Below are 27,087 nucleotides of genomic sequence, written 5' to 3'. Positions count from 1 at the left end.
AAACAGCTTTTTCTAGCCTGATGCCTTCTTACTGGGCATACTGAGGAATTTGGAAAATTATCATCTCACAACATCTAAAGAGGCGTGAAGGCTACCCTCCTGCACTTAGGATTTATTTATTTGATTTATATTCCACCTTTTCTCCAGGATCTCAAGGAGGCTTACATAAGGATTTCCCTTCACAACAACTCCAGGCTAGTGAAAGTGAGAGTGAGGGTGTGATGGTATGTGGGAAATACCCAAGAGACACTGCCAAGGGAACGGTCAGATAAGAGACAGCATAGCCCACAGCTGGATAGTGGGCAGGGCGAGAGGCTCTGAGGAGACCCTCCATAGGAGGGGTGGGGGGGGAGGATTGTACTTTCAGACTTGCAAGAATCTGTCAATGTAGTTTTACAATAAAACAGAATTATCATCTGGTTGTGATTCCTATCTCCTTTACCCAATGGGGTTGACAGAGGGTAAATCACTGGCAAAATTTCCATGGCTGAAAGTGAATTTGGAACCTGGTCTCCCTAGCTGTAGTCTAAGAGTTCAACCATTATCCCACACTGGTTCTCAAATGCCTTAAGTGTCATGCGCTGCCTGCCTCTGAATAAGGCTCAGACACTGGTTCGATGGATCAGGCTCTGATTTATTCACAGTGCAGTTACAGCGTCGGAAGAAAAAAGCTGAGAGTGACAGGAGCACGCCGGTGCGGGGTTTAAATACCCCGCGTCGGTCAGCGCCCCCTCACTTGCGGTCACGTCACCCCCCTTTGTCCAATACGTTGCCCTGCCGGTGGGTGAGGGGTTGTGAGGCCCCGCTGGCGTTCCGGGATCGCCCATCATCGGGTTTTCTATTCATCCGGTGATTGCTGTCAGCTGGGCGATCTCCGTTGTATTGGCGCTGATGGCTTGGGTGTGCTCCGTGATCCGTTTAGTTATTGTCTGTTGGCCGTTAGTCGTTGTGAGTTGATGGCTACTTATCTTGAGCCCCTTCTCCTGTTTCCTTGCTATTGTCATGTGTGCCATTGCGCTGATGACTTCAGCTCAACGGCACTCATGACATACTGCCCCCTGTCCGAATAGTGCTCCCCCCCGGTTTTCTGGTGTTTTTTTTTTTTTTTTTTTGGTGGAGCTGTCAAATGGCACTTTTTTTTTTTTTTTTTCGAAATTCCCGCCGGAGTAGTTGTCGCCCCTCCCTTTGCTCCTCCCTCTACCACGTGCCTTCCCAGGGTGTGTCCATAGTGCGCATGCCCGGGTCACGTCCTGGCGTGCGCATGCTCCAGCCACACCCTGTTTGTTTGGCTCAGTTCGGCGAGGAGAGAGGCGTGGCTGGTCGGGTGCTTATCAGCTCCAGGTAGGGCCCTTCTTTTTTTTTTATTTAAAGTGCGTCGCCTTTGTTATAGCTCCTGGGCGTTGCCCCCAGGTTGCCCTGTTGACTTGCTTGCCACTCCCCCGCGGCCGGGGGGCGGGGGGAGGGTGCTGGCGAACGCTTGTCACCGCCTCGTGGGCCCGGGGCGGGGGGAGTGAGTCACGGGGGGGGGGAGGTCCACCCAAGTCGTGGGCTTGGGGGGGCCCTTTCCCTTGGGGCACGGGAGGCGGGGGGGGCCTGCGGGGGGGGGGTTTGCAGGGGACGGCTTGCTGACCTTGGTTGTGGCTTGTCGGGGTATGCCCGGTGAAATGCTCTGGTCAGGTCAGGCGCGTTAACGTTGTGCGCCGCCACCCATTCCGGGTGGGGGAAGTGTTTCCACCTGACCAGATAGTGTAGAGTTCCTCGTTGCTTGCGGGAGTCGAGTATGTCCCTTATCTCGAAGTGGTGTTGCCCGTCGATCATCACCGGTGAGGGCTGTGGCGTGCTTGGGTGCCATCGGGAGGTGGTTGCCGGTTTTAGGAGGCTGGTGTGGAACACCGGGTGGAGTCTCCGTAGGTTGTGTGGCAGGTCCAAGCGTATTGCTACCGGGTTCACTATTTGCGTGACTCGGAACGGCCCGATGTACTTAGGCCCCAGTTTTTTCGAGGGTTGGGTTGACTTTAGGAACTTGGTGGATAGGTAGGCCATATCCCCCGCTTGGAACGTCGGTTGTTGGCGCCGGTGCTTGTCGGCCTGCTCTTTGTAGGCTGCCTGTGCATCCTTCAGCGCCGCCGTGATTACTGGCCATGCTTCCGCGATCTTCCGTCCCCAGTCGCTAGCGTCCACCTGGGGTTCCGGGGGTTGAGGTAGCTCCGGTATGGGGACGAAGTCGCGCCCCGAGACTACTTCGAACGGAGTTTTCCCCGTGCTCGTGTGGACGGCGTTGTTGTATGCGACTTCGGCGAACGGGAGCAGTTCAGCCCAGTCGTCTTGGTGGTAGTTAGTATATGATCGTATGAATTGCTCTAAGGTGGCATTAAGAACCTCTGTGGCTCCGTCCGTCTGGGGGTGCCAAGCCGTAGATAGGGCCTGTTGGGTCCCCGTCAGCTTTAGGAAGGCCCGCCAGAATTTGGAGGTGAACTGTGTGCCCCTGTCGGTCACCACACGTGCGGGACATCCGTGTAGCCTGTACACGTGGATGAGGAAGAGTTTGGCTAGCTGTTGTGAGGATGGGACCGACGTGCAGGGGATGAAGTGGGCCTGCTTTGAGAAGTAGTCCTTCACCACCCAAATGGCCGTTTTCTTCTGGCTGGGTGGGAGGTCCACTATAAAATCCATAGAGATTTCCTCCCATGGGCGGGAGGGTTCTGCCACCCGTTGTAATAGCCCCGCGGGTTTGCCTGGTGCCCGTTTGGCCCTAGCGCACGTTGGGCAGGACGCCACGTAGGCTTTTACGTCTCGCCTGAGTGCGGGCCACCAGAATTGACGCCGTGTTAGGTGTAGGGTCTTGAGGAACCCAAAGTGTCCCGCTTGTTTGGCGTCGTGTGACCTATGCAAGATCGCCTGGCGTTGCGAGTCCGAGACATAGATTCTGCCTTCCCCCCATGCGAGGTCTTGTGCCATCGTTACCTTGTCGGGGTTTGCCAGGAACCAGGGGTCGGTTTTGAGGGCGGCGGCGAGGTCCGTGCGCATTCCCCCTGGTAGTTGCGGTTGGCTTCTTCCAGTCGCAGGTTGTCCCGCCGTCGGCTGCGCCGTAGAGTCGAGCTGCCTCCGAGCGCCGCTTCGGGTGGTCACGGCCATCCCCAGTTGCGAGGCGGATAGGACCGTCCCAATGGTGTCTGGGGCGGGCTCTTCGTCTTGGGGCAGTCGGGAGAGGGCGTCGGCCAGGAAGGTCTTTTTGCCCGGCATGAACTTCAGCTGGAAATTAAAGCGGCTGAAGAATTGGGCCCATCGGACCTGTTTTGGGCTAAGGCGTCTGGGCGTTCGTAGGGCCTCGAGGTTCCGGTGGTCGGTCCAGACCTCGAATGGTTGGGTGGCTCCCTCGAGTAGGTGTCACCATGTCTCTAGCGCCGATTTTACCGCGAAGGCTTCTTTCTCCCAGACGTGCCATCGCCTTTCTGTCTCGGAGAACTTCCTTGACAGGTAGGCGCATGGTTTCAGGAGTCCCGTGGGGTCCTTTTGGAGCAGGATGGCCCCCAGGGAGAAGTCTGAGGTGTCGGCTTGGACCACGAACGGCCGTTCTGGGTCCGGGTGCGTGAGGATTGGCTCCGTGGTGAACAGCGCTTTCAGCTTGTTGAATGCGGTCTGGCACGCGGGAGTCCAATTCAACACTGTGCCCGGGTTCTTGGCGCGTCGGGTGTCCCCCACCCCTTTGGTTTTGAGGAGGTCCGTTAGGGGGAGGGCTATCTCTGCGAACCCCCGGGCGAATGACCTGTAAAAATTCGCGAATCCGAGGAAGCTCTGGAGTTGGCGTCTGTTGCGGGGGCGCTCCCAGTTTAGCACCGCCTCGACTTTTGCGGGGTCCATTTCTATGCCGTCCCCAGAGATTCGGTACCCCAGGTAGTCTAGGCGCGCTTTGTGAAACTCGCACTTTGTAGGCTTGGCATAGAGCTGCGCCCTTCTGAGCTTGTCGAGGACTTGCCTGACTAGTGTCACATGTTCCTCGTGCGTTTTTGTGTAAATAAGGACGTCGTCGATGTAGACCAGGACCCCTTTGAACAGATGTTCATGCAGTACCTCATTGATGAGCTGCATGAACACCCCAGGGGCCCCCCCGAGTCTGAAGGGCAGCACTTTGTACTGGAAGGCGCCTAGGGGGCAGTTGAACGCCGTCTTCCATTCGTCCCCCTCCCTGATTTGGATGCGATAGTACGCCTCGCGAAGGTCCAGTTTGGAAAAGACTTTGCCCGTGGACAGGTGGGCGAGCATGTCCTTCACCAGGGGTAAGGGGTATTTGTTGGACAGGGAAGCCGCGTTTAGGCCCCGGTAGTCGGTGCAGAGCCGTAGGGTGCCGTCTTTCTTCTCCCGGAATAAGACGGGGGCTCCGACCAGTGAGCATGCTGGCTCTATGAATCCCCTGTCTAGGTTTTTATCGATGAACTCCCGGAGGGTTGCCATCTCCTTCGGGGTCATCGAGTAGATCTTTGGTCTAGGTAAGGGGACGTCGGGCAGTAGGTCGATCCGGCAATCCGTCTTGCGGTGGGGGGGTAGTTGGTCAGCTTCTGCCTCTCCGAAGACCTCGGAGAAGTCGGCGTATTGTTCCGGTAGGTCTGCTGTGGTAGCGGCGTTGTCCTGTGTAGTCGCCTCCGCTCGTCCTACCGTGGGGTTGGTTCTGCCCGCTGGAACTGGTGCCCGATACTCGCCGTCGCCGAATGTGAAGGTGCGGGTCTCCCAGTTGATGCGCGGGTTGTTTGTCGCGAGCCATGGCATCCCCAGGACTGCAATGGGCCGTCCGATGTGAGTGACGACGAACGATGTGCGTTCGGTGTGAGTGCCCATTTGCAGGGTGACCGGCTCGGTTTGCAGCGTGGCTGGTTTCCCTCCCGCTGTAGAGCTGTCCAGCTGGTGGAATGCCAGCGGCGTGGGGAGGGGGAAGCAGCGGAGGTCGAGTTTGGCGACTAGGTCGGGGTGGATGAGGTTTTTTGAGCACCCCGAGTCCACTAGTGCCGCGGCCGTGGTGGCTCCGTTGCCGCCAGAGAGTTTGATTGCCGCCATTATTACGGGGCTTTCGCTGTTCCGTCGAGGTGGTCCGCGCTGCTGTCCCACCGCCTGCCTCGCAACGCGTTTCAGGGCAGGCGGGGAGCTTTTCCCGCCGGCTGGTCGGGGTCTACGTTATCCTCTTCCCCCCAGTAGGCGTCCCAGCCTTCCTCTGGTGTCGCTGTGGCCACGGTCATTCGGCGGTGAGGGGGCGGCCCCAGGTTGGGTGGTTTGGGGCTAATTTTCGGGGTGGGTTTAGGTGCACTGGTCGGCGGTCGGTTGGCGAAGCAATCCACCGTCTTGTGCCCTAGTTTGCCACACTTCCCGCAGGGCTCCCGATTGAATTTCTTTTTTGGGTATATGGGGCCGGCCATCCCCACGTGTGGTGCGGGTACCTTTTTGCCGGCATAGTTTGTGTCTTCCGTGGTTGTCATGAGGAAGGTGCGGTGCGCGTGTTCGGCTTTCCCCGCGAGGTGGATCCACCCGTGTAGCGTTTCTGGGTCGTCGCGGTAGAGGGCCCATTGGAGAACGTCGCGATTGAGCCCCCTTTTGAACATTTCCAGCAGGGTGGTCTCGGACCAGTCGCTGACCTTCCCCGCGAGGGCTTTGAACTCCAGGGCGTAGTCTGGGACCGTGCGTGTGCCCTGTTTAAGTCTTTGGAGTGCGCTTTTCGCCCTTACTTTGGCTAGGGGGTCTTCGAAGTAGTTTTTCATCTCATTGATGAAGGCAGGGAAGGTGGCGAGGGCGGGGGAGCTGGACTCGTACAGTTGGACGTACCAGTCCGCCGCCCTGTCTTGTAGTTTGATCGCCACGGCGGCGATCTTGTCGGCTTCGGAGTCGTAGGAGTGTCCGTGCCTCCCCATGAACTCCCTGGCGTTCGTTACGAAGAACGAGAGTTTCGTGGGGTTCCCATTGAAGAAGATGGGGAAGTCCTTTGGGGCCCGGGCGTTTTGCGCGGCCCTGCCTCTCGCTTCCCGGCCTGTGGTGTCGTCCGCCTGGGCCGTCTGCTGACCCTCCGCTGGCCCGTGGGGGTTCGGTGCTTCGCTCGGGGTGTGGGCCTGTGCGGGGACGTCGTTGGGTGGCGCGGGGGGCATAAGCGACTGGAGCACGGTCCGGAGTTCCGTCAGTTGGGCCCGCATGGCCGCGAGTTCAGCTCGTGCCTCCTCGTCCATGGCCCGCGCCGCCGCTGGGGCCGGTTCCGTCGGTGCGTCGGCGGGGGTGGGTTGCCAGCGGGGTTCATCCTCCCTCTGCCGCTGGTCCGCTTCCTCCGTCGTCTGCTGGGTGTCTCCATCGTCCTCCTCCGTGTTGACCGCCGTTGGGCTGTCGCTCCACGCCCGTTGCTGGGGTGCGATGGGCGCGGGGTCCTCCGCTGGTTTCGGAAGGCATGTTGCTCCCTCCCGCGGTCGGGTTGCCTCCGTCGCCATCTCCCCTTGGGGTTGGAGCTGAGGCTCGGGCCGGGTGGGGTGGGCGTCCATGGCTCCGGGAGTCCGCGGTGCCTCTGGCCTTGGTCGGTCCTCCTCTGTCTCTTGCCGTGCGGCTCGCCCTCCTTGCCCGCGTCGCTCCGGCTTCATCTTGCTGGTCTTCTCGCCGTCTATTCCTCCCGCGGCTCGTTGTCGTCCGGTGGGGCTCGGCGAGGCTGAGTTTATGACTCTCAGCTTTATGTCATGCGCTGCCTGCCTCTGAATAAGGCTCAGACACTGGTTCGATGGATCAGGCTCTGATTTATTCACAGTGCAGTTACAGCGTCGGAAGGAAAAAGCTGAGAGTGACAGGAGCGCGCCGGTGCGGGGTTTAAATACCCCGCGCCGGTCAGCGCCCCCTCACTCGCGGTCACGTCACCCCCCTTTGTCCAATACGTTGCCCTGCCGGTGGGTGAGGGGTTGTGAGGCCCCGCTGGCGTTCCGGGATCGCCCATCATCGGGTTTTCTATTCATCCGGTGATTGCTGTCAGCTGGGCGATCTCCGTTGTATTGGCGCTGATGGCTTGGGTGTGCTCCGTGATCCATTTAGTTATTGTCTGTTGGCTGTTAGTCGTTGTGAGTTGATGGCTACTTATCTTGAGCCCCTTCTCCTGTTTCCTTGCTATTGTCATGTGTGCCATTGCGCTGATGACTTCAGCTCAACGGCACTCATGACATTAAGGCAGATTTAAATGGGATCTAAGGCTTAAACACCCATAAGATATGGGTTACAGATCCTACCTCCAAGGGAATGTTAACAGGAGGCAGTCCAGAGATGAGCCATCTTGGTAATGGCCCCTGATCCTCTGGAACAACTTTCCATGGAAATATGGATAGACCTTTTAATGGACAGACCTTTTAATGTTTTGAAGAGCAGTGAAGACTTGGCTCTTTTGTAGGGTCTTTAGGGATGGAATGGAAGTAGAATTACATGCTCCTAAAGTGATAGAGGTATCTGGATATAGCATAGAACATACATTACCGAGTTTTTAAAAGCTAAAAATAATGACCTTGCATTATGAAATTCTCAATCAAAACTCATCATTTTTAGGACATCTCCATAAAAATCATATATGCAGGAAATTAATTCTCTTCCCCAGGATTATGAGATACTACAGCAGATTTCAACAATGTGACTTTGCAGTACTCTTGCCTAGTTTTCCCTCTGTACTACTCCCCTCAAAAATACATAATAATTTGAAGTTTATTATTAGGGCTGATAGAAAAGTTACCCCAATAAAATGGTTTGCCCCAAAGTTGCTAGGAGAGTCTTGGTGTTACAAAATTTCTTTGCAGTTTTCCCCCCATTGAAATTGGAAGTTCTCCACCAAGAAATTTCTGGACTATAATTTAAAGTGGAAAGTCAAAATAGCCATCCTAGAAGAAGGCAGTGGCAGATGACTTCCAGACAGCTGCTAAAAAAAGCCATATGTGGATGTGTTGAATTCAACTCAAAGACATATTTTCTTTAGATTCAGCAGATAGCAGCACCTCTCTTGAAAATGCTAAGTGGGGTCAGAGTGCTTAGACCCATCTGCAAACCCCAGGGCTGTGATCCCGACTGGAAATTAAAAACAAAAGAAAAAACAGAATCCAAAATAAACCAATGGCAAATCAGTTCCATATTGCTGCCAAGAGAAAGCTACTATTCTGCATTCAATTCTGTAAGAAATTTAATTTTGCTACAATTTTGGTTTCAGAGATTGTTGCAGACTTTGCCCATACAATTCTAAATAAATGTAAGATATAAAAAATTACTGTTTTATTCTTAAATGGAATATGAGGCTCTCTGGATTTCAAATTTACTATATTTTAAAGTCAACCAGGCTATCAATCAGTCTATGATCAGAGTGTCTGGCTGGGAGTGGGGAAACCCCAAAGTAAAATCATAACGGGTTCATGAAATATCTGGAAAATTGTGCATCTGCCATTTCCTTTTAGCCAAATGTACACCAACAGTTACAGTAAGACAACCATGGCAAGGAGAGATCATGGCAATCTATTCTGAGCTACTTATAGGAAGGGTAAGGAAAAATTAGAGAGCTGGTTTGGTGCAGTGGTTAAGGCACCAGACTAGAAACCAGGAGTTCTAGTCCCACCTTAGGCACAAAGCCGGCTGGGTGACCTTGAGCCAATCACTGTCTCTTAGCCCTAGGAAGGAGGCAAGGGCAATCCACTTCTGAAAAACCTTGCTAAGAAAACTGGAGGGACAAGTCCATGCAGTTGCTAGGAGTCAAGATTGACTCAAAGGCAACTGAAGAGGAGGAAGAGGAGGAGGAGTGGGGAAGAAAAGAAAAATTAAAATATAAAAATAATTATACCAGGCTGAAATCTCTTCCTGCAGGGTGAAACAGTTGGACACTACAATGATGTTTTCCTGTTTGGCTATCATTATATATATTCTAAAGAGCCAGTTTGGTGTAGTGGTTAAAGGCACCAGACTAGAGCCCGGGAGACTGAGAGTTCTAGTTCCGCCTTAGGCATGAAGCCAGTTGGGTGATCTTGGGCAAGTCACTCTCTCTCAGCCCTAGGAAGGAGGCAAGGGCAAATCACTTCCACAAATATTGTCAAGAAACCTGCATGGACTTCTTGTAGTCACTGGGAGTGAAGACTGACTTGAAGACACCATTTTCTCTAATCTAGGGAAGCTTCTGTCATGTTTCCCATTTCAATGTTCTGTTAACATTGTAACGTTTCACATGTCAACTTCTTTCCCGTGTTCATTCGCCCCTTCAGGCTTTTTCCATTCCTCCGCCCTCCGTTGTTTTGGAGCCTTGGAATGTGTGTTTGGGTTTGCGCTCCTGTTCAAGGTTACTTTCCCAGGCGTGTGTAACGGTTCCTAGCACCTGGGAGGGGGTGCGCACTGACGAGGGAGCGGGGCGGGACTAGCTCACAGGCAAAGCTTTAAGTTTGTATTTGGCGCGCTTTTGCTCATTCTCAGCTTTCTCTGTATTTGCATACTATTCCCTTAATAAATCAGTTATCTTTAAGCCCGAGCTTGTGAGACTGAGTATTTGGGATTAGGCAACCATTACAGCTTCGTATGGTGGCCCTTCAAGATGTAGTAGGATTCCAGCTCTCCTCGACCCCAGCCAGCACGGCTAGGACTGAAAGGTGTTTCTGTTGAAGGGCTCCAATGAGTTCTTTAGGTAACCCAGCAAGCCTTCCTCTTGTGCATTTTGGCAAGAAGGCAGACTTCTCTGTTGTTATCTGATTTTTGCCTTGGCATATTTCTTGGAGGTACCAACACATTCTGGCCACTGCAACCTTGGACAAAGACAGTTTTTTAAGCTCTCTAGGTCAGAAAGTCACTTTAATATTTCAGCACAGACTGCTCCCTCGCTTGAGAGCTCACAGGGGACTTTATTTCTGAGTCACACCTGCCATCTGCCAGCCCCAAATCATCCTTGTCATCCAGCACCTTGAAAAGGTTAGCAGTCTTTAAAATTTAAAAATAAAATAAAAAAATCCCACAAATCTTTACCACCCAAATGTAGGCCATTTAAGAAAGATTTTGCCTGGTAAGAGACAAGAAAGTCAAAAATATTAAAGTAATGAATGCACTAATATATTTTCAGTAAGTTTGGTGGCTGCATTATCTATTCTGATTTCACATTAAAGATGTTTTTCATAATACTGTATGTCCTATTGCTATTCTGGAATGCAAATTTACCAAGATTTCTTTTTCTGTCCCATAGCTATGTATGGTGTAGACAATAATGTTTATTCTCTCTCCCTCCCCTTCTCTCTGAACCAATTTTATATAAAGTGAACTAATTCAGTAAACTGACCCTACAGCCAAATATGGGGGATCCATCATGGATGAAGGCAAGGAATTATATTCTGCTTTCATCTGCTCTGTGCATTGTAGGGGCAGGGTTTCAATCACCCAGCGATGCCTGCCATTTTAAAGCCAGTGGTTGGCACTGCAGATGCCTCTGTCTAAAAACAGTTATTGTAAACTGCCCAGAGTCCCTCTTTTGGGGGAGATGGGCGGTGGCTAAATTTGATTAATAAAATAAATAAATAATAAACTTTTCTGTTCATTAATTGCAGGCTACCATTTCTCTAGAATGAACATTGAAAAGAAAAATAAATGCTCCTCTGAATTCATGACAACATAGCATTGATTGAGAGGACTTTCTGTAGAGAAGTCCTATCTAGTATTATGAGTGTCAAATAGGTGGTGGGGATTCTGGAAAGTTACAAAAATGGTAGCCGCCAGTCAAGAGCCTCTATGGCTCCCGTTGCCATAATGCTCTTGCTCCTATTGAAATGATGAATTTATCCTCCTTTGGTTTTAGTAAAACCTTCAGTTGCCTCCATCTGATTTCCATTTTCCCCCCTCTCTGGCCATTATCCTCTCTACTTTATTGTTTGACTCTTTTCTCCTAACCAGGTTTAGAGAATTAAAATACTTATTTGTTTACAATTTATCTTCCCTGTATTTATTATTACAGTTATACCATGATTTTCCTCTAGGAGCGCAAAGTGGCACACAATGGTGTCTCCCCTTATTTTATGGTCACACAACAGTCCTGAGAAAGGTCGTGTTGAGAAAAGGTAACAGTGGAAAGTTATCCAGGGAGGTTCATTGTCCAAGGGTGGAACACTCACACCTTAATCGTTATCTGTATTAGCAGGCCGTACTACAATCTCCACTATGCAAAATTGCTGAACTGGAGGAAAAAATGGCAGGTCAATCCAATCTGCACACCCCATTTCTCATTAAAATGCACTGCCTTATATATCAATGGGGAAAAATAATCTGAAGCTGTAACAGACCTACATTTAGTTTGTTTCCTAGACACCTATGGATCTGCATTAAACTTGTTTACTTTTCATGTCTTCCTGTCAGTCAAAGAAGGCCCAGGGATAGTTCTCACTGAAATGGGTAGAGAAACATTTCTTCTCCACCCTTTTGTGATAATAAACACAATAGAAATGATTGCATTATGTTGTGAATACTCTTACCCCTTCTCTATCCCATTAACTGTGATTTCCAGGTGGAGGTAGAGTTAGGTTTGCTCCCTGACTCTACCCCCAGTTTGGCTCAATATTTGTGCTACCTTAATTATATGAACAAGTCAACAGATCAAAAATGCAGAGTGTAGTTCTTTTCCATGGTAAAATTGGTATGTGTTAGAAAGAACCCGGCAGGCGTGTCTAGCTTGGAAAAGGACGCCAGTCTGAAAAAAAGTAGACTGCCTTCAATATAGCAAGCACAAGTAAAAATGATCTTAAAAAAACGATTGGCACCATGGATGATTGGTAAGGAGATACTAGTGTGGACCCCCTATTTCCTTTGCACATGTACAAAATAGTTGTGTAGAAAGTATTATTTAGGCAACTGAAGCACTTCTGAGTGTAATTTAGCAAGCTTTGCATTGCAAATTCTTCTACTTAGCAAGCTTTGTGAATTGCCTCATTGCATTGTTAATCCCTTTTACCTGCTTCTCATCTGTATTCCTACTTGAATCTTTAAGATAAAGAGGACAACACCAGCTCCTTAACCCCACACATGCTAAGGGGAGTGGGAACAATAGCTGCCTGTTAAAAGCAATATTCTCATAAACGTATTCTTAGGAAAGGGTCACTTATATGGAACCCCAAGTTATTGACCAGATATGTCATCCAACCATCTCCAGGTGCTGTCTATTAGAAACCCTGTCTTCCCTAAACATATCCTTGGCAGAGATCTACTTTCTAAGTTATAATCAAGTCCCTGAGAAGATGTGCTACCAAGCCATCTCCAGGTGTTACTGTTTATACTCTCCGTTCCTTTTTAGTATAATATGTTGGCAATAGCCTCCAGACAATCTGAACCTCAGCATATGACCAAAATCCTAAGCAGGAGCTGTACAACTGCTAGTTCCAGGGGATCTGTCTACTGCCTACAGTAATCTTTAATAAATTTGACTCTTTTTAATAAGTTTGAATTCTCTTCCTTAAGCCTGCTTAATAATCTTTAGTGTTAAGGTAGGTTCTGACAAAAGCAGCAATACAGAATGTCCTAGTCTGTAATAAGTGAAATTCAAATAGCGATAACATACATTTCATTTTAGTGGTGTTTTGGGGAATGTATTTTTGAGTGGAACATGTCGTTTGCCCCTCCAGCAGAGGACAGGTCTTAGCTTTGTGTAAGTATGGGGAATAGTCCTTATGTCAGAATGCTCTTTGACTTGGTGTTACTCTCTTGTGAATCAACTCTCCAGAACTTGCCCACTCTTTTGCATTATGGGGCATTTGGCATTCCATCTGAGATTTAGTTTGATCAATTTTTAAAAAACATTTTGAACATTTCCTTAAAAGCTGAAGCCTTTTTCTCTACCACCAATATTTTTTCTGTGCTTATTAAAGTTATGAGCATATTTTAACTTGCTCATATAGTCTTCCAACAGCAAATCCTTCATTACATATGTTGAATGCTGCCTGGAACAAGGATGCAGACTGACCTTATTGAAACAGTCATGTTCTTACGTTCTTCTTTATACGTTTATTAAAAATCTATTATTTCACCAGTTTTCGGTTGATCACTGTTTCTCTGTCCTAGGTTTACTCTGCCTTTAATGTAAATGAAGAGGTCTAAAATAGAAAACGAAGATTGTGTTAAAGATACCCTGGTGAGGTCAAGAGAGGAACAAGCATCTTTAACTTTCTGTTGGCCTTGCATTCTTGGTTGACTGAGTATGGCTTCTGCTAGACTATTTCAAGAATTCTTTTGGCATTAGTGAAAATAGCTGTTTAGAGATGAAATACTGGTGAAGTATTTCATCTCTAAATACTTTAGTACACTGTTACAAATGACATGGAGAGAATCATCTACCACTGATTTCATTTATATTCTATTTTATCACCAAAGGAGGAAAAAGATGGTCTTCTCTTAATTCTATCACTTCAAGAGCCCTGTGAATTTGATTAGGGAAACAGAAAGAAACTAACTGGTCTAAAATAAATGTTATGGTTTTACTGGAACCTGATGATCTCTCTACTTCTAATCTACTACTCTAAATATTGAACCATATAGGCTTGGATATCATGTGCAGCAAAGCTGTGTAGCAGACAGCACCTCTCCAACTGCTTTTTAATTATTACATATTATAAAATGGAGAACATAAGTAGATACTATTTTCTGTAGTACCTCTGGATTCCTTGTAAGGCTTACTTACAGTTAAAAGTCACTTTCAGATTTGAGAGCTACTTTGATCCTTCTAAGAATATTGCTTGAAGTCATTATGTTTTTATGATAAAAACCACCCATGGCTGATACAGTTAAAAGAAAAACACTCTGATTTTGTTACCGTTTTATATAATAGGCTACATGCAGAATGAATTCTGGGCAATAAAAAACGGTCTGCATGTTTTCTTAAAATAAAAGCCAATTCATTTGGATGTTGGCTGGATTCCTACAAACTTTTGGCGTGGCTGCAATGACAAATCCTTATAACTCATGGGTAATATAGGAATCTTACGTCTCATGAATAAACTGAGTGATATTGGTACTTTTCACCCCCACTGTCCTCAAACTAATGCTGGCATAGGAAGCACTCATGTGATCCAGAATACCTGTTTGATCAGGCTGACACTTGCCATGTGAGTATGGCATGCACTTCAGTACTGGGTTCTCTATTTACCTACAGAACATTTTTAGAAAACCAGTGGAAAGGAATCCTCATTGTTTTCTGTACATTCCTGTAGTGCTCAACACTCCCTAGCACATGCATGTTCTCTGCATTGTTCCAAATATATTCATGTTGGCATTCAGCTTTTCATAATATGCTAATTGTTGCTATTGTTTTATCAGATGTAAGCAGTGTCTTCTCAATGCAGCTTTCCCAGAGGTACTCCCTTTTTTACACAGTTTCTGAGCTGGGCGATACTTCATGATGGAAATCAGTGAGTGATATACCCCCATGTATCATGGGGGACTCTGATTTGGTGGAATACATATTGTTGCTAGAAAAGAAATCCCCTGAGTACTTAAGAGACGACACCTTATTTCATTCCTAGATCAAACCCTTGCCAGGGGTAAAATGAAAGATAGGCACAATGTTGGGGGAGCCATCAGGTCACCAAGCTTACATGGTGTAAAGATGAAAGTATCTGTTCTTTCTCTCTTTCTCTCCCCTCCCCATCTGATTAACAAATGGGGTTATTTCTTTTATGCACCAACAAGGTTTAGAGAGGAGTCTGATATGATGGAGGCTTGTGCAGCAACAGCAGTGAAATAACTTGCAACTGTAGCCCAACCAGAAGGAGCACAACTGGTCTCATTTCTGCCAGGGCCTTGCAAAAGAACATTGTTTTTTCTGGCAATCCCCAAAACAACATTGCTAGCTTTGGGGCAAACAGATCCTTTTTTTACAGCTCGGTACTGCCTTTGTCCTTGCTTGGATATCAGCTCAACAAGCAGGACAGCTAGGAAATTGCCCCATCCTTTCTCTGCCTAGACGAAGGGATAATAGCCCATTAGCTCTCACCCCCAGAACATTTCCAGAGGTTTTCGGAGAAGCTGTTTTTTTCTAAGCCTATCACTACCTCTATGCATCTCAAAACCTAACCCAATTACCTTCTATTGTGCTTTATGCTGCCAGTTACACACAGTCAGTTTCTGGTAACAAACACAAAGTCTTTATGGCAATCATAAATCTTTCACTGATGTAACACCTACTGTACCACAAACTCAAAGCTTTCTGCATAGAGAACAGGCACTTACTCTTTTATTTGCAAAACAGTTTGGAGCAACGCACCTCAAATTCAGGAAAATCCGAAATCACGTTTCAAGCCCAACACATCCAGGTGATACAAGGAGATTCCCAAGCTCTTTGTCCCAAAGAACCAGCCACAGAAGCCATTTTTTCTATAGCTCTGACTATCACCTTGACCACTTGACTAAGTCATGCTAAGCCATTCTTTCAAGTAGATACCTTGACTTCCTTTGTAAGAGGTGATGTGTTACTGGGCTCTGGACATTGCTTACCTCAGTGTAGCTCAGCCTCAGGAACTTTAACTCACAGAATTCCCTAGCCAGCATAGAAACATTGGCCTAGCCCAATCTGTAGATCACTTGATGCAACCTCCTCAAGTGCACTTGCTTCAGCTAATTCCTATGATGCAGGCTGAGACTCAGTCTGGTCAAGCTCTTCAGCTTCTGAAACTGAATCCTCAGACTAGCCCTAACACACTGCTTAAACCTTCACCTAAGATAAAAGTAGAAGCAGTCCCATAACTTGTAAGGTAGAGCTAGAGGGAGGAAAGGAAAGGAAACACTTATAGTTCTGGAATAAGAAGTCCAGCATAGAAGTTAATCTATGAATTCTTATATACAATAAACTGTTGCTTGGTCAGCCCTCTTTATTCTGGTGCTCCCCAGGTATGCTGCATTACAACACCGGTCCTCCTCAAGCAGCACGTCTCCATACAGGCTGGGGATCGTAAGAGCTGAAACCCAGTGGCTCTAGAGGAAAGAAGCTGGGGAAGAACAGATCTGTACCCTCAACAGGGCTGCAAAAATCCAGACCACCATTAGACGACAGGAAGGAACTAGAGAGCCTTGTGTCTGTTTGATGCCATCTAGTGATCATCTATGATTTCAGCCAGATATAATCACCCTAACACAAACATGTCCTAGGTTAGAGGTGAGTGACTTTTCTTGGGGCAACAGCACACTTTCCTGGGGAGGTGTCTCTAAGGCAGTGTTTCTCAACCTTGGGAACTTGAAGATGTATGGACTTCAGCTCCCAGAACTTCCCACCCAACATAGCTGGCTGGGGAATTCTGGGAGTTGAAGTCCACATATCTTCAAGTTCCCAAGGTTGAGAAACACTGCTCTAAGAGATGCAGCCAGTAGGGCCAGATCATATTAGCATGCAGGTTACCCTTTTCAAGGGATGCGGTGGCGCTGCGGGTTAAACCGCTGAGCTGTCGATCGGAAGGTCGGCGGTTCGAAACTGCGCGGCGGGGTGAGCTCCCGTTGTTAATCCCAGCTCCTGCTCACCTAGCAGTTCGAAAACATGCAAATGTGAGTAGATCAATAGGTACCGCTTCGGCGGGAAGGTAACGGCGTTCCGTGTCGTCATGCTGGCCACATGACCCGGAAGTGTCCTATGGACAACGCCGGCTCCAAGGCTTAGAAACGGAGATGAGCACCGCCCCCTAGAGTCGGACTCGACTGGACTTTACATCAAGGGAAACCTTTACCTTTACCTTTACCCTTTTCAACATTTTTCTGGTTTATTTTTTATGGGATGAATGGGGAATATTTAAAAGGCTAGCTGAATGTCTGAAACCTGCTCTACAAATCTGAATTGGATTAAAATATCTCAGAAAAATAGCAAAAGGCCACCCCACAGATGCTCTGCAGTTTGCTGCCCAACTGCAGCAGAGGGATGGTGAGTGGTCTGCAAAGAAGCAGTTCATGGCCTCTCTCCGGCTGCAGGCCACTCTTCTCCTAGAAAGAGTAGAAATCCATAGATGGCATTTTTCCCACTGAGGGAAAGCACGCTGGAGGGTCTTTCTTTCCAGCAGTGTTTTTCCTTCACCTAAGGAATGTATTCAGCAAGCAGGCACTAATAGCGCTCAAAGAAGAAAGGGGGGATTTGTCATAGCCTATTACGAAGGGGACAACAATCACCCACTGGCTTTCCAGTTAATTAAATACATCAGGGCAGGGAGGGGAGAAGCCCATTAATCTGAGAGGTCTGGATTTTCCTCCTGCTGTTTCATCACTGCCTTGGCCAAGCCTCTAACAGTTCTAAGTACTATAAGGAATTGCATTTCTGCTGCCTTCATCTGGAGTAGAAAAGCCCCCTTCTAGTCTAGAAACAGAGCAAGGTAAGAAACAGTTCACTTTAGAGTAAATCCACAGAAGTCATTTCAAATGACTGACATCTGACCTAAGAAATGAAAATGCTTTTTTTTTAAAAAGGGAAAAAGAAATACTGTCAGGTTACATCATCAGCAGAAGAATATGAAACTGCTGCAGAGCAAAGTATATTTCAGAGTGATCCAGTTCCTTAAAAGCGAGGATATTTAAAATCTACTATAGAATTAAGAGTTGTCAATGGATCTTGAATGAAGCATGGCACAGATGTTTTGTTTGTTTAATATAATCTGTCTACCACCTGAAACCAGCCAGACTCTAGGCAGTTTACACCCTAACGATGGGATTTTTTGTGTGGCCCTTAAAGTCAGTCTCCATTCCTGGCAGCGACATGGAGTTTTCTCGGCAACATTTTTTTGAAAGTGGCTTGCCATTGCCTTCTTTCTAGGGCTGAGAGAGAATGACTGGCCCAAAGTCACCCAGCTGGCTTTGTGCCTAAGATGGGACTAGAACTCACAGTCCTCCAGTTTCTAGCCTGATGCCTTAACCACTAGACCAAACTGGATCTCAGCAGACAAGGTACATTTAAATATTACCAGACTATGTCCAGTTGCCACTTCTGTGTTGCAGTACAACAATGATACATAATGACATTATGACCTGAATATGTAAATAAAAGGCTCTTCCTTACCTTGGGGTCATGTATTCCAGACAATTCTTCATAGATTTTCTCTCCCACCATAACAGCAGCCAGATTAGCAGTGTATGTGGAGAGACAAAATAAACAAAAAATGGCCCAGAGATTCATTAGAAACCTTCCAGTCCAGCACTTTGGAGGCTTGATGGCAGCGGTTCTACCAAACAAGATGGCGTAACAGACATTCAAAGCAGAGGAAAAGGAGAAAACTTTATCCCTGTTTCTACCCTTTGGGGTCATTCCAAAGGGGCTTTTCCATTCATACAAAGTCAGGAAGATTGCAGTGATGTGTAGAGCTACAAAGATGCCTAGCCACATGGTCCAGTGGAGCGGCCACATAAATGCTCCAATAGGAGCTGCTGTGTCTTTGGTTCTCACCAGAATGCCCAAGCTGGTTGAAAAAAAGGGACTGGTGAAATCAATCACTTGGCTACGGGCTGTGTTGATGCTGAATGATGTCACAGCCATGTGGGCTGTCCCAGCCAGAAGATCACCTACCAGTCCTGTCCACTGGCCATTTTTCAAAGCACCATACTTCCCATCACCAACAATATACAGGTCAAAATCAAAGTTCATATCTTCAGCCAACTTTTCTAACAGATCTATACAGTAGCCATAACAACACTGCTTAAATTTGGTGGGCACTGTGTCATTACCTCCTTGGAGACTTTCAAAAAGAGCATCCAGCATAGCTGAATCGTTGGTCAAGGGATCCAGGCACAGCTGTCCTGCAGGGCACAATCCTTCATCATCCACAGTCCTTGTGAACACAAAGGGATGTTCAATTAGTGTCACCACCCTCAGATGTAGCCTAGTTGGATGCTGGTTGTGATTCTTGTGCCTCTGGGCCTGCTCTGGCCAGATCCCGTAATCCATGATAACCTTGCCTTCTTGCCAGCTCCCCAAGCGAGTCCACATTGGGTTCCCAACGGGATCGTGCTGCAGATTCCAAATGAAGAACTTGTTTTCTGAACTAATGATGGAGGAACCTTTTACTTTAATGTGGCCACTGAGACCATGGAAAGTAGTGTTGGCTAAAAACCTATAGGACAAAGGTAAAAAGTTATGAGCAGATAATCAGATGACAGAACCTTTAAACATGCTTTGGAGATGGAATTGTTATGCTCTTTTACTTTTATGCTAAAGTGACAAGGGCAGCTCAGATATTTCCTTGGGTTGGCTATCTTTCTCCCATGGTGACTACGCTTCCACCTGCAGCACTCATAACACAATGAGAGGCTTACGTTGTGAGATTTTTCAAGTCCGTAGCAGGCAAAAAAGTTCCATGGTTCTGCAACTGTATGAACATCTGCATACATTTTTGGAAGTCCTGGAGTGGAAAGGGCATTTCTGTATATTCCTGTCTCATGCCACAGGTATTTTTTGGTTCATTCAAGGCTGAAATTTACAAAGCGCCTGAGACAAAATCAGGACTAACAGGATTTACACACAAACTGTAATATGCATGTGCTTTCACTCCCTTCAACCGAATATCTTCACACAGAGTTCCACCTTAGCTTGTCTCGCCTATCCTTTCTGCCTCTGATGGTACTCTGTATGGGCTTACAATCACAATGCAAAAAGTCCCTCAGATCCAAGGGAATAAATCATTTGCATATGTGTTTGGATGAACAGTAGGAGTAGAACCCATTTACCCAACTGCCTTGCCATCTGAGCTGTAGACATTGGACATCCTCTGTGTTTGTAATCATTTTTAAATTATAGATGTTAATAAGTAGATATCTGTTTGGGGAACAATGCATCTTTTGAAAATATTATACAGACTTGGCTTTCTTTGCATGAGAGCAAGGAGCAGGTTATCGGTTCCCTTCATGTTACCTAAAATATAAGAACATCCTTCTCTCCCACTAGCCTTATTTATAGGGATTGCCCAATGGGGTATTGATTTATTTCTGGATGAACAGAAAACAAGGCCCATTTGAACCAATTTGGACAAGAGGAGCACTGAAAAGAATGGAGATGAATGCAACCACCTATGGAGCTGTCATTCATGTTAATTTGTCCCATTTAAGAATGTGGAGATGGGGAGGGGGAGCTTGGAAATAGCAGAACAGATAAATAGAAAATGGGTTAAAATCTCCTGCTAAAGGAGGACTTTTGTGCCCAAAACACATTCAATCAGCTTCTTTATTTGTATTTATCACACTGTTATTCCAATTAGTTTCATTAATGCTGTTCACTGCTCACTGATCTGTATGAGCAGATTTTAATGTATGTAAAAGTTTTTCTTTGTGCATATACATATTTTTCTTTCATTGTTTTGGCTCCCTTATTTGGTGAATTGTTTTTTGTTAAGATGAGGTTTCTTTCATTTGCTAGCATTTTTGGGCATTCCTTCTCTATTATGGCACCATTTCTTATTTTTGGTGTGTTTGGGGGTGCTGTAATGACTGTATTCCTCAACCTACCATCAAATTCGATTCATACATAGCTATAGAAGAAATTGCTTTAATGGAGCGTAGTATACAGAACAGTGAAAAAGTTGTGAATGAAAGCTCCTGCACTTTCCCCAAGTTAAACAACCCAATGAATTCAAACCCCGTCCCTTTCTCAGGCATGCAGCCCCCCTCTTTGTGCCAGACAGTTCAGTTCCATGCAGATGTCTTCAACGGCTCGGCAGCTTGACCTTGGATACCAGAGATAGTCCAAACAAGAGGCTTTCACACTTCTGGTATGTTCCGCCTCCCAATTCGCCTGACCTGCAAGTCCCAACATGTGTTAACTCCATTCATGCATGCGAATCTGATCAGATGTTCTGGGAACGTTTGATCGGGGAGCATGACAGGTACCCATCCATTCCCCCCAACTCTGCACACAAATGTTGCATTCTGGCATTCATTTGCAAGGTCTCTGAACAGACTACTCTAATATGCAGGTGAATACATGAAGGCTGTGTGCTGGGACAGTATGAGTGAACTCAATTCCACCCCCTTTCATTCATGAAATGAATGTTTGCAATGAGATAGAGTTACTTCTAATCATAACTTCCTGAAAATTTGTACATTTATGATGTGTATTTGTCACATTCATACTTAGTATTGTTAGTGTATGCTGAAAACAATTTATCTATGGGCCTAAAAATACTGCATGCAGTCATTCATAGTCATAAGCTCATTATCCTTTGCATGTACACATTTTTGTGGGTACTGAAATATTGATGCTTCTCCTGTAACCCAAAAGGGTCACAGTAATCAACTTTGACTGGTAGGTTAATTAAATTATTCTGTACTCATTATCTTGGTAACTTGGTAATTCTGTCTTTATCTCCCAAAGTTTAGTAGAGAATGAGAAAACAAGAATGGGCAGTGAGTCAAATCACATGGGATTTTAATTACTCAAATGGCATAATTAAAATGCTATAATTTACAGACTAGATGGGCTTTTCAAATCCTAATGCTTTTTACCCTGTAACAAGGGCAGTCATAAGATTAGGAATTAACATGGTAGAAACTTTCTCAACACAAGATTTCTCAGGTATGTGCTCTGCTACAAAAACACAACACAAGAAGAGAGATTTGGATATTTGGCCACAAAGAGATCCTGCATTTTTGCAAATTGGATAAGACCCATTTTTAAGCCTCAGGGAGGCTTATGGTTCTCCCACCATAACAAAGACACTAGTGTCCTTCTGCTATCCCTCATCCGCTAAATAACAAGGAACTTCTGATGACTTGTTCTGTTGTAACAGAACATTTCTATTGCACAAACCTGCATAACTTGGTTGCTGTTCCAACTCCCCAGCTTGATACTATTTTAACTTCTTAATCTACCTAATAGCAGGATTATGCAGATAGATTACAAAACTCCTACAACTAAAAACAGGACAGATCTTGCTGCTTACTTAACAAGGGAGGAGAAGGGCTGTCATGAAGAAGCATGTCACAATGTGCTGTAGGTCAGTTTATTCTAATTGATGACATTAGATTTTATAGTGCCCTCAGAGTCCTTCACTGGTGGTCGGATATATAAAGGAAGGGCCTGCCTTCTGCAGAAAGGTCAATGTAACCACCCTTTTTGTACCCTGAGGCAGCTGCATTATAGTCCTCAGCAAAGATTACAGCCACAGCAACATAGCAAACACTGCAACCTTGCATCTGCAGGGAATCAGGACTTTTTAATAAAATAGGCCTCCTTCAAGTTGGAGGGTAAAGCTAAGATCAAAAATTCTCAGGGATTTTTGACTGGTCAGACCTTAGTTTTGCAGATCAAACCCTTCTTGGCTTGATTTTCAGAATCAGCAGAGCCCTAATGGTAATAATCAGCATTCCCAAATCTGCTGTCTTCTACTCCTGGTGAACTATAACTTGAAAGAGGGACAGGTTATCATGGAGAAAATCTAGCTATGTGGTCACTAGGCACATAATCAATCAATCAAACTGGAAGGTGCTCAGGTTGGAGAAGACTGATCAAGACCACATTCAGTATTTGCAGTGACATTTATTGAAGAGAGATCTCTTACTTTGATAAATACTGGCCTGATGTGAAATTCTTTTCCTCCGTGTTCAAGCAGTTGGTTGTACTCGGAATCAGTGCCAGTTCTGGTTGGATGATTGTAGCTGAGGCAACTGCTCTGGCTACCAGCTCCATTGCATCCTGAACATAATCTTCAAAGAAGGACTGTGTTGTTTTCCCATGAGCGATAAGACCCAGTGGTAAGCCTTCTGTCCTCAACTCTTCCACATTGTGCGAATCCCCAAGAATCCAATGAAGTTCAGGCGGCATAACCCCAAATTGTGTGGTTATCTCAAAAACCCTCCTTGTGCTTTCCATGTCACATCCAAACATCACCACTGTCGATGTTGTATCCTTAATGTTCTCCAGATGAACTTGCAGATAGGTCAAGAGGTCACTGGCTGATGTGAGGTTTCCTGTGATATTTATAATGGATCCCAAATAAAATTTGGAGCTCTGCTGGGTAAGGAAGAGAAAATCTGTGATGTTCCACTCTTCCTGGCATACCATCAAACTAAAATTATACCAGTTGTTCAAGGCCAAGATCGAAAAAGTGACATCAGCGTCAAAACTCAGTGAACGTTCTAAACTCAACTGTAGGTGAAGGGGATTCTGTAAAATAAGAAAAATATTGGTTAGAAAGTCTTGACTGGAAAGATGTTCAGTTTCTCTGTGTGTATGTGGTTAAGTCTGCCAGCTGTGTTGCTGGAATAAATCCTTACATTATGAAAACTTAACAAATGAAGCTAAGTCACCTTGGACAGAATCCAAGGCAGACATAAGCCCCACAGAACGTATTTGCAGATAAGTTCCTGATCTGTAACCTAATCTTAGAACTATAACTACTCAGAAGTAAATATTCTTGAGATCAGCAGGTGCTTACTTTGAGGTAAGTGTACATAGGACAGCAGCTATAGTACCTGAATTTTTGTGATTCATTTATCATTATATCTAATTTGCATCAGCAATGAAGGGTAACATTCCCAACCACTGCTGGAAGTGGTTTCCCTTCCATAGACCAAAACAGAATTACTCCAAGCCCTCACCCTGTTATGTATATGGCTTGACTCCCTTTGTTCTGGATTGCTGTCTTTGTGATTGTAAGTATTATCTCTCTTTTTTTTTATCGTAAAGCATCATGTTCAGACATTCCTGCTGTAGTGATTTTATTTTCTTCATATACTTTTAACTTGCTGAGAAGACTTTTGTTATTTGGTTGTTTAAAAATATAATGTAATGAAATCATATATAACTAGGAATATTTGTGTTTGTGTACACTATCTTGTTCTTTCCTAACCTTTGTATAGTCAGCCAAACATATGAGAAAGGCTGCATATGCTGAGAAAGTGTATTCAAATGATTGTACTTAGGCCAATATACAGGGATTCCCCTGAAACATCATCTAAACAATTGAATATTGTGTCTCAGGCTCTGTCTGTAACAAAACATCATCATCATCATCTTCATCATAATCATCATCATCTCATCGTATTGAACAATGTTGAAAAAATTGTTGAAAATGAAAAGGCTAAGATCCTGTGGGACTTACAAATACGAACTAAAAACATTTAGCTTATAGTAAGCCAGACATGACTGTAATTATGAAGAAACAAAGGTGGATAATTGACACTGCAAGAGCTGGAGATACTAGAAAAATAGGGAAATATAAAGACCTTCAAACAGAGACTCAGTGAACTTAGAAAAAGAAAGTAGAAGTGGTGCCGACAGTAGTTGATGCACTTAGTGCCATACCAGAAGATCTGGAAAAGCAGTTAGACAAAATAGGAATGAACAAAATCTTAACTCATCAATTACAAAAAGTTGCATTTTTTGGAACAGTGCATATATTATGACAATATCTTTAACTATCCTAGATCCTTGAGAAGGATAATCAAAAGTACCAAACCCAGTCAGATCTATCTGGCAGGCATAATAATAATAATAATAATATCCAACTTTCATCCAAATGTCTGCCTATTTCATCTCCATAACAATCCTATAATAGAGGGCTGAGAGAAGACAACCGGCCTGGATCTTCTTGTCAGCTTCTATTGCTGAATATGGATTTGAAGATGGGTCTCCTTAGTTCTAATCTAATATACCCACCTAGGGCTGTGTCCGAGCTGCATTTTTGGGCCCCTTCAGATTGCTCTCCAAAGCTTGGCGTCAAAAATACCAAATGTCTTAAGGCTATGCAATACAAAATAATTCATTACTACCATTCAAAATCTTCAACCTGTGCTCCTCATGCATTTTGCCACTACCTAACCAGTGACATTAATGGAACACTAGACACGCCTCCCTGTGCATATTGGAGTTCAGCATATCATTAAAAAAAGTTGTCCCTGGGCTGAGAAAGGTTGGCCATTCTAATCTAGCCAATGTAGAAATATTAATTCTTAAACATTTTGGGGTACCCATCAGGACTCCCAGTGTGAGAGAAAATCCCCAAATTTACTGTTTTCAAATACACAAGTACTTAAGATCTAATGACTGTGGAAGATGGTTTCACATTGATCCAACGTGAATGACTGAATCAATTTTAAGTATATTTATGGATCATTATGGATAATATCAGAGAGCCAGTTTGGTGTAGTGGTTAAGGCACTGGGGTAGAAACTGGGAGAAAGTGAGTTCTAGTCCTGCCTTAGGCACAAAGCCAGCTGGGTGACCTGTGGCCAGTCACTCTCTCTCAGCCCTAGGAAGGAGGCAATGGCAAACCACTTCCAAAATCTTGCCAAGAAAACTGCAGGGACTTGTCCAGGCAGTCTCTGTGAATTGGACATGATTGTATGGATTAAAAAAAATTGATAATATAAATAGAGGGCATTTTTGAAACAAGTCTGTCCATACATTGAGTTCCAAATATTGTACGTGGTACCAAGGCTACAGAGTTTCACAAGTCATGACAACAGGGGTATCCATAGGGTATAGTAAAAAAAAGTTGAGATGGTGACAACTCTGCAACTGAAGCTCCTCCTGTTGTTGTTTTTTATGTTGTGTTGTATTGTGTTGTGTTGTGTGGGTGGGTGGGTGAAACACTTAAAAAGAGGTGGAGCTTTGAGTGCATCGTTGATTGTACATTTTAACTTTTTTTACCATGCTCTGTTAGGACTGTGTCCTAACAGTCAGGAATCACGCTGAGACGAGGAATAGGTCTCTAGTGTTTATTACTGCAACGTAAGACAGAATCCTAACAAACTGAAGAAGCATGGGAAAAACCCAGACAGATAAACCCCAAAAGTTAAGGCGGGTCTGATCCGTGTCTCTTTGAATGGCTGCTTAATTCCTCAGTACTATGCATGCATTTTCCCCCCTGGATAGAGGTCCCCTCCTGCTCACCATCAGTACTCATGACATCACCCTCCCCTCCAGATTCACATTCCATTTCAGCCCCCTCCCTTCCAGAGGTCTGATAAGAGTCCGTCTCTCCCTCCAAGCTCCCATGGGAACTGGGCAATGATGGAAATTCTTCAAAGGAAAACTCCTCCAAGGACGAATCAGTGCTGCTCTCCAGGTCTGATAACGCTTCTGGCCCAGGTGGCTGCTGCTGGAAAATAGCTAGATAATTAGAAGATTCTTACCCCCTCCCCCTTGGGAAATGCAAGCCCGAGGTGGAGGGCTGCGGCTCTCCCTCTGCCTCTGTTTCTGGTGTCAAGGCTTCAGGCGGGGGTGGAGACTGCAAAATTACGAACTCCTCTGCTTGGGATTCCTCTGCTTGCTCAGCCAAGTGAGGAATCTCTGGTAGAGTGCGAGACTTGGGTTTGTGAGGGAAAAGCTGATGGAATCGATGAACCAGCGTTGGTGCATGTACATCTCTGGCATTCTCCATGTGCGCTCTTCCTCAGGGTACCCTTTCCAGTGTATTAAATATTGGATGCCCCTTCCCCTCCTCCTAGAGTCCAGAATTTCCTCGACTTCATATTCCTCCTCCCCCTCCACAATTACTGGAGATGGGGGGGGCAGTTGTGATCGTAAGGCACTTGGGGGAGGGTCCTTGGCTAGCAAGGCTCTGTGAAAGACTGGATGGATTTTCATGGATGCTGGCAGCTTTAAACAATAAGCCACTGGATTTATCTGTTGTACCACAGTGAAAGGGCCCACGAACCTATAGTCCAACTTCTTGGAGGGCCTGGTAGAGGTCAAAAACTTGGTAGAGAGCCACACTTTGTCTCCTACCGCAATCACTGGCCCCTCTTGTTTGTGAGCATCTGCAGCTCTCTTGTAAGCCCTCTTTGCCCTGTTCAGCTGCTCCTTTAACAACTCCTGTGCGGCTTGTTGCTCTTTAAGAAAATCAGCCACGGCTGGAACAGCTCCCTGCTGGGAGGAGGTGGGCAACACCCGAGGGTTAACCCTGTAGAGTGCTTGGAAAGGAGACATCTTGGTAGAGGATTGCACAGAGTTGTTATAAGTAAATTCTGCCATGGGGAGCAGGGCTGGCCAATTGTCTTGCTGATAAGTGGTGTAACACCTGAGATACTGCTGTAACCATTGGTTAATTTTCTCAGCTTGCCTGTTACTAGCCGGATGATGCAATGATGATAGGTGGATCTGGACCCCTAATGACTGGAAAAGCACCCTCCAGAACCTGGAAGTGAACTGAG

The 27,087-nt window shown here is 46.0% G+C and overlaps 1 protein-coding gene across 1 annotated transcript in view; it reads right to left on the bottom strand.

The window, feature by feature from the left end:
• GRIN3A (glutamate ionotropic receptor NMDA type subunit 3A) overlaps positions 1-27,087 on the bottom strand; it is a 129,842-nt gene that overhangs the window by 38,246 nt on the left and 64,509 nt on the right. Inside the window, exons 2-3 of the mRNA XM_063296691.1 lie at positions 22,491-23,095; positions 18,005-19,052 (exon numbers count right to left, since the gene is read on the bottom strand). Of these exons, the coding sequence (XP_063152761.1) occupies positions 18,005-19,052; positions 22,491-23,095 (1,653 nt within the window). The remainder of the gene's footprint in view (positions 1-18,004; positions 19,053-22,490; positions 23,096-27,087) is intronic.

The sequence above is a fragment of the Candoia aspera genome, chromosome 2 (genome assembly GCF_035149785.1).
Source record: "Candoia aspera isolate rCanAsp1 chromosome 2, rCanAsp1.hap2, whole genome shotgun sequence".
In the NCBI taxonomy this organism is placed as follows: Eukaryota; Metazoa; Chordata; class Lepidosauria; order Squamata; family Boidae; genus Candoia; species Candoia aspera.
Note: the sequence above shows the minus strand (reverse complement) of the source record. Positions and strands in the feature narration are given on the sequence as shown.